At 36.2% G+C, this 13,097-nt stretch overlaps 1 protein-coding gene across 1 annotated transcript in view; it reads left to right on the plus strand.

Moving 5' to 3' along the window:
• Nucleotides 1–13,097, plus strand: part of FRY (FRY microtubule binding protein) — a 193,951-nt gene that overhangs the window by 89,117 nt on the left and 91,737 nt on the right. The window contains exons 4-16 of the mRNA XM_026049852.1: nt 383–522; nt 2,344–2,434; nt 2,887–2,966; nt 3,093–3,173; nt 4,666–4,834; nt 5,710–5,802; nt 5,897–5,995; nt 8,414–8,515; nt 9,278–9,381; nt 9,661–9,769; nt 10,677–10,763; nt 12,384–12,555; nt 12,731–12,863. Of these exons, the coding sequence (XP_025905637.1) occupies nt 383–522; nt 2,344–2,434; nt 2,887–2,966; nt 3,093–3,173; nt 4,666–4,834; nt 5,710–5,802; nt 5,897–5,995; nt 8,414–8,515; nt 9,278–9,381; nt 9,661–9,769; nt 10,677–10,763; nt 12,384–12,555; nt 12,731–12,863 (1,460 nt within the window). The remainder of the gene's footprint in view (nt 1–382; nt 523–2,343; nt 2,435–2,886; nt 2,967–3,092; nt 3,174–4,665; nt 4,835–5,709; nt 5,803–5,896; nt 5,996–8,413; nt 8,516–9,277; nt 9,382–9,660; nt 9,770–10,676; nt 10,764–12,383; nt 12,556–12,730; nt 12,864–13,097) is intronic.

The raw sequence follows: 13,097 nt of genomic DNA on the forward strand, positions 1-13,097 counted from the left end.
GATAGAACCCATAAGACAGTATTTCTGGTCCATCTCTTTTCCTTTCATGTGCTTCAAACCAATTCTGTTAACATTATGTAATGCAAAAAAACAGAGAGGTCTCTAGTATGTTGTAAGATATAATACATATTTTTTATTATCATATTTTTGTCTGGAAAGACACACTACTCAAATGCAGCATGTTATAATTCTGCTTATTTTCAACRGGAAATTCAAAATATTAACGCATTGCTTGTGGCACAGTTACAGAACTTCAGAGAAGAGGTGAAGATAAGAAATAATGGGTCTAACCATTGAATGAGTCCTTCCTTAAAAAAAATAAAAAATWAAAAAAAAAAGAGGACTCTTGAACACATTTTGATTTGTTTTGTTTTCTCCATAGGTAATTAGTTCAATGAGCTCCCTTTCCGAATATTGCCTACCCTCCATTCTGCGCACTTTGTTTGATTGGTATAAAAGACAAAATGGCATAGAAGATGAATCTCATGAGTACAGACCAAGAACAAGCACTAAATCCAAAAGGTATAACTTTGAATGTGTCGACATGCATTACTGATGGATGTCCAGATTAAATGTATTCTGTTTCACCCGTCAGCTGTTGTAGCATCCTAGTTGTTTGAATGTTATTCACATCTTTCTCTGCATGTTTTGGGAACTATCCTCTTGGCTTTACCTGGGTGGAGTGCAGCAATCATAGATTTAAAATTATGCTCCTCTTAGCTCAAGTATTGTTTCTGGCTGCCATTTTTGATGCCATAATATCATTTAAGTAGTGGTTTCTAAAACTRCTTCTGTCAGCTTTATTCAGGCAATAATTCTTTGGTGCTTGGAAGGATTTATTTTAGATGMAGCATTCTGGTTAGTTCCAGAATTTTGTATACACCGATCTTCAATCCAAAAATTTGCACATCAGTTAGAGAGCTTTATGATATTTGACCTAGGTCTTACAGGAAACCAGCAAACAAAAAGACAAAGCCACAGACAAATATCTTCATTTCTTTCAATAGCAGTGATTCCTCAGTGCTAAGGCAGCAGCTGGGCTCGGTTTACCCTGAGGTCTGAGCACTTCTTACACATACAGTCTTTTAACTTACGCTTTCTCTGTATTAGCTTGATACACTCATAATAAAACAGGATGAGAATCAACACCAGCAGACTTGCTRTTGGGAAATGAGCAGTTCCCTACATTAGAATCCCAATCTGTGAAGAAAAGAGCTGCTGGAATGAAAGGGTAGGAACTAAGTTTTAAATACCTACAACATGAGCATCTACCTGAATCAGACTCTCAAAGCTCTCGTTACGGTCAGTGGAAGTCTGTTAGATGTGTCCTTTTAAATGGGATGAATCCTTCCCTGAAAGTGCTTCTTTCTCTCCACTGACCAGTACAGGAGCCTGTTGCAGGGAATCCAGCTCAGCTACAGGTATCTTCAGAACACCAGTGAAATTCTCATTGCAAGTGAAACAGGGCCCCTCTGTCCATTAAAAGTATTCAAATAAGTACATTATCCCMAGCTCTTTCTCAGGTTATGTGAAACAAAGAAAACCAAAGTGAAAATAACTTAGTCATTGATCAAGCTGATTTCTTAAATATGTACTTAATTAGAAGAACATAAGAACAGTTGTAATCAATGAAGTACTTATGTGTGTAAGAATTGGGCTGGAATCTATAGTTTATTCAGAAGTCTTCCTTRAATCTGTGATAACTTTGCCTTGCCAAGAGAGTAAGACTAGCCCTTTAAGCTTTCCTTTTACAAATTGAATTGTTTATTTTCATGCCAGTTTTTCAATGTACTTTGAAACTGTGAATGGGTGATCCAAATAGATATTACTTCTGTTGCCTCAAACATTTATTCTTCAGTTTTACTGAACACCTGGAATGCATTTTAACAGCTTATAAATAATGCCATAGCTAAAAAATTACACTGGAACAGCTCTTAAAAGAATATGTAGCTTATTTGTGGATTCTCCAGAGCTACTTTTATAGCGGTTTTCAGAATCCAACATGTCTAAGCCATTTGTTAAGATATAGAATCTGAATTATTTTTCCCCTAAAAAGAGTATTATGTTGATGTCAAGCTGGAAGAAAATGAGGGAAGAAATGAAGATGTGAAAGATGTGAAAATTGGTGAATGTAGCAAGTTAGATTTGTTCTATTTTTCTCAGATTTTAAGAGTATATCAGTGCATTACAGTCTGAAATGCTGGAGTACAATTTGATTAGTAAAAGTATGCACTGTCATATGTGTATGTGACATACACATATGTGTATGTGTATGTGAAAAAGGCATATAAATCATGGCATGTCTCATAATACTATTTCCTTTTTCTTTTTTTGATTTTGCAGTGATGAACAGCAGAGGGACTATTTAATGGAAAGAAGAGATCTGGCTATTGATTTTATTTTTTCTTTAGTATTAATAGAAGTTTTGAAACAGGTATGGAGTAAGTTATGATACTACAGAATATTTTTATATCCTAATTTCAAGAATCTTGCTTGTTTCTATTTCCATCTTAAAGAGGATAATAAAAACATGAGCGCTAACTTGCCTATTTGTTTATTGTTGTTCTTTCTTGCACATATAGGACACAGAACTCTGTTCATACAAATTTTTTGGAGTTGAACTATTTATCCTTTACTAAGTAAACCTTGAATAGCTACCTCCTTTCAGTTATTTCATTAGCTAGCTGCTACCAATTTCAACTGGTATAATATTTGTATAGGGAAGAGAGCCAGAAGTAATCCTAGCACTAAGGTATGCAGCTAGAAGTTTTATATATATATATATATGTATATATATATATATATATAAAAAGTAATTATAAAGCAACATTTAAAAAAATTCTTGGCAATATATGTATACCAGTTATGTTTTATTTTGTGTTTCAGATTCCTCTTCATCCTGTAATAGACAGTTTGGTACATGATGTTATTAACCTGGCTTTCAAGCACTTTAAATATAAAGAAGGGTAAGGCTCTTTTTATATAAAAATACTGTGGAAAAAAAAACTTGCTGAATTGTTTGCTTGTAGTGGTTTAAGCAGCCTGCTTTCTCAACCATCTGACAAACAAAATTCTTTCTTATTTCATGCTAGGTACCTTGGTCCTAACACTGGAAATATGCATATTGTTGCAGATTTGTATGCAGAAGTGATAGGTGTTCTAGCTCAAGCAAAGTAAGTGCAGTTTAATATCTTACCTAAAGAATATCTGGGAATTTTTACTTGGTCAGCCTGTGACTTTATTGTGACTTTCTCAAAAGAATGTATAAGAATAAATATCAAGTCACCTGTTCACTGAGGTGTTCTAGAGCAGAAGCTGAGGAAATCACAGGCTTTCTCCATCTAGTCAAATGATTCTGAATAAATTAAAGCAGACCAGAACAGCAGTATTTTACTTGTCTCATAGATGACCTCTGTGGAAAGCCACAAGGGTTGAAAAGACCTATTTCAATTAATTTTTTTTTTGTATATGCTATTTTTTCTCTTATCACAGCAAACCTAAAACTGACCATACTCCACTTCAGCAGCATTTAAAAAATTCTRGCAATTATTTCATTTTAGAATTTAATACAACTACTTCTGAATCCCTATTCCTGCATTTTTTACAGTGGATGGTACAATGACATATAACACGTTATAGAGTCCAATCTTGAATTTTCAGGAAGCAGATAGAACCAGTACACATGAACAGTTAGTTATATTTGCTCTCTCTATGATAGGAGATTAWTTTTTTTTCTCCTCCTTCAGTTCTGAAAGGGCCTAGCTGAGCTATTCCTACCCATGTACATTTTCTTCCTGCGAACCTTCTTCTTTCAACTCCAGTGTATTCCCTATAAGAGGTGTTAACAAGGTTACCTGCTACACCTGCCCAGGAAAATGATCTTCTTTTCGTATTATCTCATCAGGGACAGGCGGTCCTGTTGGCTGACCTTTCTATATGGCATTCCAATGAATAAAGTGTCTCAAAAGACAGTGAAAGAGGGACACTAACCTTCCCCCTGCCTCTGTATCTCATGCTTAAGTGATACTGCAGTGACTACTAGGAAAAACTGGCTATACTGGCCTATGTGAACATCTTTATGGTTAACATTTAAGCATGTCCCTTTGAAAACATCCTGTGTATTTCCAGTAAAGACATCTTTCATCCTAGCTTTGCAATAAGCATGTGCTGGGTTATTTTAATGATGATGTTTGCTCTTGCTTAAAAAAGGAGCCAGGTAAGAAAATATATGGAAAGATACCCTTATTCAAAGAGATTAAGGTCAGGCTGAACACCTTTTTCTTTTTTTGAGTTTATTGTGTTGGGGAAGTAGTTCACTCATACCATGAGAAGAAAAAGAACATTTCCAACAGCCCATGCTGTCAACTTGACCCAATGTTTATGTGCGCCAGCAAAATAGTATTTATTCATTTTTGGCTGTAACAAAGCAGGAGGTTAACAACAGTGTGCCAAATGAGGAACGGGTGAAAAAATACTGGCAAAGTGAGACAGAATTCTTGAGGACTGTGCTAATATATAGACTTCACAYACACAAAATAACATTATTCACATATTGACTCGAAAGATACTTTACAATCAAAGCTTTTTTTTYCCCCCCATTTACACACCTTCCAAAGCATTTCAGATATTTGGGTACTGTTGTAACTACCAAGTACGATTTCACAGATTTCCTGCTGTAAAGAAGAAATTCATGGCTGAGCTAAAAGAACTAAGGCATAAAGAACAAAGCCCATATGTGGTTCAAAGCATTATCAGTCTTATAATGGGAATGAAATTCTTTCGCATTAAGATGTATCCTGTGGAGGACTTTGAAGCTTCTCTTCAGTTTATGCAGGTAAAATTCCTAAGAACAGAATTGTGGCTTTCAGATCTCTTAAAACGAGCTCCTCTTCATCTTCTCTTTAGTTCTTTGGGTGATTCCCCGTATATCATTTCTACGTTACGTAAATAAATGTACAATTGCTTTCTGCTTGTTCTGACCTTCAGCACCCCAGTCCCCATTCCGATGAACATTCTAACTTCTCATCAGCCTTGCACCCCAAGTCCCCATATGCTGCTCGCTGGCAAAAAGAGTTTTGATTCTGTAAACCCCAAACCTTCAAGCCTCACATCCCACAGCTTTTTACTTTCTCTGCTGTGAACTGCAGGCTGAAATTTGTGCTCATTTGGACCACTGGTTTCTTCTCTCACGTAGCACAGCTCTACATTGACTCTTAATTTGAAATGTATCCAGCGATATTTTTTTTCCTCAAAATATTTAGCATTCCTTGTCTTGAGTGTCATACCAGAAAATTAAGTTCCTTTTCTGTCCCATTTAGCTCCCAGAGCACTATGTAAAGCAGCGTTGTGGGCTGTTATTCCCGCTCCTGAACACGTACACTGGCAAGGTTTGAACTGAGCCCCGAGTCCAGCTCCCTTGCGCTCCCTAAAGCAACAACTTGCACAGCTGGACTAAGCAGAGAGTTTCTGAATTATCAGGATTCGAGCAGCTGAGCCTCGGTCTGTCTCACGGGTTATGTCCTGCTCTGCACTTGCTCGAGAATGCAAATTTAGAACTTAAGACAAAAATCAAAACAAATGTTTTCTGTGGGATTTTCAAGATAAAAATAGGCACCAACACATGATGCGCATTCAGCAAACATTTGGATGTCTTTTTTTTCCAGCTGATATGGTATTTATGTTTCTCCTTTTTGTTTTGTTTTGCTTTAGGAATGTGCACATTATTTCCTTGAAGTTAAAGACAAAGATATCAAGCACGCATTGGCAGGACTGTTTGTTGAAATTCTTGTCCCTGTAGCTGCTGTGAGTTCGTTTTTTGTGTTGTTTGCATAATTTCATTAAATTAGATAAAACAGGTTGTGAAATAATGAGTTATTAACGTGAAATTTTCTTTTAGGCTGTTAAAAATGAAGTGAATGTCCCCTGCCTGAGGAACTTTGTTGAAAGCCTGTATGATACAACACTTGAACTTTCTTCACGAAAGAAGCACTCACTGGTTAGTAACCCCAAGAAACAGAGGCTAAAATTCCTCATCAGAAATCTCTGAGCAAGAGTCTGGCGAAATTCTCCAAATTAGTTGCAAAATTTATTTCTGTATTTGGCTTCATAACTAATACATTTCTGTTTCCAAAAAAAGGTTATTGTACTTACAAAAATTAACCTCATTTAGGTTATTCAAAACATGCTCTGATTCAGTCTAAATCAAACAGATGTTTTCAGCTTCTGGGTTTATGAGTTTTAAATGTSTACATTTTCTTCTAATTCTTGTGTATAACCATTAGAAGGAGAGGAGAAAGGAGAGTTCACGGCTTGTCAAGCGAGAACAAATGAGACATGTGGGAACAACTCTTTCACAGGACTTAAATAATACGTTGTAGGGACTAAAATATATATAACACATGCCCTTTGAAATCAGCAACTTGGCTACTGTGCTGCTCTCTATTTCATTTTTTCTTGTAAGATGAACAGTGGCACAGCAGTATATTTTTGGAAGCATGAGTTGATTTGAATTAAATGAAGATCTGAGTCAGTTTGACGCTGGCCGCCTTAAGCATTCTGTCTCTCCAACTGGGTCAGCGCAYGTCAGCGCTGCGGCGTTAGCTAATCTGTTTTGAAGTCTTGGACCTTTTTWTGTAAAGAAAGTTATTGTTCATCCTTTCCTCTCCTATGGGAAAGTCGAAAAGACTTCGCTGTTCCCAGCCGGCAATGCCAGGCCCTGGTGAAAGTGAACCTTTTTGGGGGATTGCAAAAGCGAGCACGTCGTTGCATCAGCCACTGCTCAGTTCCAAGGGAGAGGCAGAACATTCTCCCGGGGAGAAGTCCTGAGCCGGTCTGAATTAGTGGGACATCACAGATGGATTTGCAATTTCACTTTTGCATTTATGTGGCTATGTTCCACTATGCTGACATGATAAAATGTTCAAACTACAGCAGGACAAGAGCTTTGGTGAACAGTTTTTACCCTACATAGAACTTCTCCAAACTCGGGGCTCTGCTCGCCAAAGTCAGCAGTGGAGAAAGGAGCGCACAGCTGGGGCCTGCATTTGATTGCCTGTCTACACAGACTGCACCGGGGGCTGCAGGGTTAAAAACAGATAGATTCCTGTGAGGGTGTGATTAGAGAGGCAAACATTGCAAGGAGGAGGGGAGGAAAGGCAAACAGCACATTCATAAGAGCCTGAGCAGGACCTTCATGCCATGCCTTCCATGCYGGGGTCAGTGTTTTGTGAATCGCTAGGATCACTGCGCAGCCAGGATGGGGACTGCTCATTTTACCTCATTTTTCTATCTAAAGCCTGTTAAAAGTCTGATCTAGCATCTGAGTCTCTCTTGGTAGGGAAAAGAGAGATTACGAACTTCAGGAGATGTCCTGTCCCTGGGCTCTGCTTTAGGATGAGGTGTATCTCTCTTGGGATGTTGCTAAACTCTGTAACTTCTCTGTCAGGTATTCAGCTGTGATAGTCATAATATTAACCCGATAAGAAATCCTTCTGTAAGAAGACAGAATTATCTTATGCCTTATATATTCTTCTGCATTAAGGTTTTAAAAATTAGATGTACTAGAGTCTAACCTGGCTATAGGTAATGTGTTGTATAGTATGGGATCAGAAGCTGTGATGTATCACTTTGAGTTGTGATTTAAGTTAGAATCATAGGATTAATTTTGGGAAACATTGTTTTTACAGAAATTTACCTCTTTTTCTTGATTAATAGTTTTGAAGTCCTTATTGGGTACATTAATATGAGAATGGAAATGAAAAAAAGGGGCTGAAACAGCCAAGTCAGTTTCAAAATTAATAGGTACTTTATAGCTTGATTTGTTTAGCCCAACATTTGCAAGATGAGTGTCAATCCAAGYTGAGTGTTGACACGGAGTGTTGGCAAACTTCCACCATTTGAGCTTCTGCTTTCTCCTTTGCCTCTTTTTACTTTCTAGTTCATAAGATGTCCTGCTAGTAGATCTAGACATTGCCTGTAATTAAACACACTTTATGATGTTGGATACATCTGCAAATAAAAGTCACGATTGCAAATTTTGAAGTATATTGTGATATTTGAGTATACATAAGTTTTAGTGATCTATGTGGGTCTTGTTATTGTGTTATAGGGTAGTTATTTCCATGCAATCATTTCTGAGTTAATCAATAGAAATTAGCCTTGTGAGACTATAAAGTTGTGACCCATCTTTTTGTTAAAAGACAGAATTTTCATTCATCTGTAATATGTCTGTAACTGTTTCAGAGAAACGTTCCTTTTAAATTGTACTACTTAATGATATGTTTATGGAGGCTAACGTTATTGCACAAAATGGAGGAGCTGAAGCTTTAAATTTACAGTTCTCTGTAAATTGAGATTAGTTTAATGTTGTGTTGACATGCAAATAATATGGTATCTTCATCCATTCCCTGTTTAGGCTTTGTATCCTTTGGTAACATGCCTGCTTTGTGTCAGTCAGAAGCAATTCTTTCTAAACAGATGGCATGTTTTCCTCAACAACTGCCTCTCCAATCTCAAGGTTAGTATCTTCTGTTTTAATACGGTATTAAAACTTTATTAGTATTTAGTACATATTGTGCATTATTGATCTGTAATAAATCCATTTTAGGTTATTGTGCTGCATTACTGATGTCACCTGATTCCATCCATAATTTTATCCCCTGATGCTAGAAACTGTTTAGCTGTTCACTTTTGTCGATTCCAACTACAACAACAAAAGCCATATTCTTCTAACCTACTTTGAATATCTTCTGTTTTTCTTAATTGTAATAAACAGCTGCAGTGCAGTCAGCATTACTGAGAAAAGTTGATAGCTCGAGAGAGACCAAAACCCAATCAAACATGAACCTGACCTTTTTCTTTCCCACGAAGGCAGGGTGAAACAGAGCACTTGCTGCACCACTAGCCACACAGGGCTCGTTGCAGCAGTCTCTCCAACACTGACAGAGTTCTACAATGATGGAATTAATCAAAGATGAAGTTTTCTTTTCAGAGTCAAATTAACCTGGCTTCAGATAGAGATTTTAAATCATARCATTTAACTTACTCTGAAATTGCACTTAGTTCCTTTGTTAGCTTAAATACTAGTAGAAAAGGTAGGTCCAAGGAGCAGGCATCCTGCAGCTTCAGGAATAGGGTTCTGAGGTGTTATGAAGAGATATCCTTCTGGGGTTTTATTAAGAAACCTATAAACCTCTGCATCCATCAAAAGTGAAAGTTCAGCATTTGTTTCTCTAATTTGTGCTTAAAGTTTATTCTTACATTRTATTATTTCTTCTAGAATAAAGACCCCAAAATGGCTCGAGTTGCACTGGAATCTCTGTACAGACTACTATGGGTTTACATGATCAGAATTAAATGTGAAAGCAACACAGCTACCCAAAGGTAAAGTACTCTATTTGTAACGATAATCAGGTCTTATAGACTGAATATTGCCAGTGAAGACATGGTAATGTAGTAATGAAATATAATAATTTACTCAAATTTGTAACAAGCTGACAGACCAAAATGCCATATTATCTTTTCATTTCAAAGAAAACATATACTAGACTTTCTAAATGCGAAGGATTTCTAACATGTTTCATAATAATTTAATAAGGTCCATCTGCTGATATCACTGCCATGGCCAGAAATGTGCCTGATGCTTTTTTCCCTCTTTTACAGTCGGCTTATTACTATTGTCACAACACTTTTCCCAAAAGGGTCCCGTGGTGTTGTGCCAAGAGATATGCCTCTCAACATCTTTGTGAAGATAATACAGTTTATTGCACAGGTACGTGAGCTCCATGTGTGTGCATTTACAAATAATGAATAATATGTTTTCAAATCAATTAATCAATAAACTTCTTTATGATACATTTTCCAATCCCATTGTCAGTATCTAGGCGAGGATAAAATTAAATATTGAGTTGTTACAATCTTCTTCTGACCAAATAAATAAAAATGATTTTAGTTCAGTTCGAGTGCACTTTTTTTGTCAGTTCTGCAGTTGCCAGCAAGTCAGAAAATACGTTTGTTGCCTAGCTCTGTAGGTAAAGCTAAAAATAATGAGCCATATTTTGTCATGATACTGGAATAAGACATCCTACATGTGACAAAGAAGTTGTACTGCTTTTAAAACACTAATTCAGAAGAAAGCCAAGCTCAGCGTGTTATTGACACACAGTTTTCACTAGTGAAAAAGAGAATTACTAATAGAAACTCTCATCAGTCCTGGAAATGTCATTTCTTTTTACTTCGATTCAGAAAATATTCCCATTGAGCAGAAGCAGTTAAGCACATACTTAAAGATAAAGTCTCAGAATAGGAATGAATTCAACAGATGCTTAAATTCTTCCCTGAGCTGCGCCATCTGTGAATAAGCTCCTTTTATATGAAATAATATGTTAGTAACATAATTACTGTAGTTAAATGAAATAATCATAAGCCTTAATTCCAAAATGGCTCATTTTCTGTTGAAATAATATGAATTAAATAGCCAGAATTTCAGAATTTGTCAACATACAGCAGTGTTGAAAGCTTAGATCTGCTGATATGTTCTGCATACTTCTGAAAATGTGACTTTCCATGCATTTAAATGGATCCTGATCAAACAGTTTTCAACATTATATTGCCTTTAAAAAATAATGGCAGAAATGAGCAGCAGTATAATGATTTGCAATTTRTTTTTTCTGTTTTAGGAACGTTTAGATTTTGCAATGAAAGAAATTATCTTTGACTTTCTTTGTGTTGGAAAACCAGCAAAAGCTTTCAGTCTCAACCCTGAGGTATGACATGCATTTGAAGGGATTTTTTAAGCTTGTATGTGCTGCATTATGCAATGCTTGCTTTCTGGTTACATTCTAAGCATGCTTCTACCTTTAACCAKTTTTAAGGCAAAATCTTGAACTTGTTGTAATGGTAAAATTAACCTGTGGACTTTCATCTGTGAAATGTCAAATTGTAGATGCTTGTCTCATATATCTTCAGCGAAGATTATGAAATATGAAGTAGTGCAAATGCAAAATACAAAAGAAAAAGCCAGAGAGAAATAAACTTACGGATAGCACTATCTCCTTTTCACTCTGCTGTTGAGCAGAGTAAGTTTCTTTAACAATCTCATTTCTTTTTCAAAATACACTTTTACTAAAAAAAGAACTGAAGATGACAAAAGAAAATTTTGGTAAAAAAGTGAGTTTTACAAATTGACCGTAAATGTTACCACTATTTTTAGTGTCATATGAGTCATCTTTCTAGTGCTTTCCCGAGAGATATGAAATATCGGAAATTGGAGGAACTGAAAAACAAGAAAAAAATTGAGATTGTTTCATAAAATATGTCCATATTTATCTTGTAGTTTTGCACAGTCAGGCCCACCCACTAGGATGTTAAAAATAAAATGAATTGCCTTATTCATAAAAATTCTATTCTTTACTTTACTCTAAATGAGTAAAAATAAAAGGCAGGCTTAGTTTACTAAGCACAACTCTCATCTTGATTCAACAGCACAATAAAAAAAAATCACAGATTTTTAGCAAGCAGCTCACAAGTTTTAGGATACATTCACTGTCAGTATTGGTTGAGGAAGTCCTTGCTTTCTGCAAAGCTCCTTGTACATTAGCTGGAAAYGAAGCGGAGCTTGCAGGGAATGGACGGAATTAATTTTTGCTTCTTCATGGATTTGAACTTCTACTCTTTTTTTTCAAAAACAATTGAAGTTCAGGTACAAAGAAACAGTAGGACTATTTTTGGATGCACCTAGACTTCAGTGCTCTAGATAAAATATCCAGAATCTATGTGAATTTAGCTCAAATAGGCCATCAGCAGGACAGCCTCTCAGTTTTTTGAATACACTACTGGGATGTAGGAAAGTTTTTTGTCACTTAATTTTAGTGCAAATGTTGGGCTTTTTCCTCTGGTGAATTCTCTGAACACATTCAGTTAACTTGGTCTCATCTTCTGGATGTTTCCATGTTGCAGTTTTGGCATGAAGCTCCATTCCAGATTTTTTGCATAGCATAGCCTAACTTGTGGACTTTTGAGACAATTCTTGGTCTTTCTTTCGTAATGACCGTTTAAGAAATTTATGCTTAGCTTCAGCCCTGCTTGAGACATTTTAYTAAACTCCAGTTCAAACAAGACTGCAGAGGCAAATCTGAATGTTTTATACTGTAGATAAAAAGACTGTTCTCATTAAAATATTTAGAAATAAAGCTTTCATGGTGGAAGGCACTTTTCATAATGCAAGTAAGAATTCACAAGTCATTTGGGGAACCATTCTTATGCAATATTTCAGACTAGATGTTTTCAAAATACTGAAAAATGCAAACCAGCACAMACTGTTTTAGGTATATCAAGAGAGTGCAATTATTCAATGACGATACTCATTTATCTTCTGAACTTTACAGAGAATGAATATCGGCCTGAGGGCTTTCTTGGTAATTGCTGATAGCTTGCAGCAAAAAGATGGTGAACCTCCAATGCCAGTGACTGGAGCTGTCCTTCCCTCCGGAAACACTCTCAGAGTGAAGAAAACCTATTTGAGCAAAACTCTTACAGAGGAGGAAGCTAAAATGATCGGTCAGTAAGAGAATCRTCTGCTACTAAGACATGTATGAATGGGAAAGATGCTTTGGTAGCTGATGTGAATAATTTAATGTCACTAGGGAATTTCTTTATTGTAAAATTCTATTTTATTTAAAATTAAAAATCTCTATAAAGGTCCCAAATTCTACAAAAATGCCTATTTTTGCAGGTATGTCATTATATTATTCTCAAGTAAGAAAAGCTGTGGACAACATACTCAGACATCTTGACAAGGAAGTGGGACGCTGCATGATGCTAACCAACATACAGATGCTTAACAAGGAACCTGAGGACATGATCACGTGAGTGCTAAAGAACAGTAAATCTCTTGTGTTATAGAAACATAAATGTAGAACTTTTAATTTATTTSARTGTATCTTGAGTCATGAGAAAACAGTGACAGGAACACTTAGTTTATGTTGAGGACTTCTCCAAGAAGAACTGACAAGTTGGGTGTACTTGTTGGCATGTTGCAATGTTTGGGATTGCACCAACTCTCTTGATGTAGCCAAGATTCTRTGTGAATGTGAGGAACG

The sequence above is a fragment of the Nothoprocta perdicaria genome, unplaced genomic scaffold (genome assembly GCF_003342845.1).
Source record: "Nothoprocta perdicaria isolate Ctin4 unplaced genomic scaffold, notPer1 scaffold_62, whole genome shotgun sequence".
Lineage (NCBI taxonomy): Eukaryota > Metazoa > Chordata > Aves > Tinamiformes > Tinamidae > Nothoprocta > Nothoprocta perdicaria.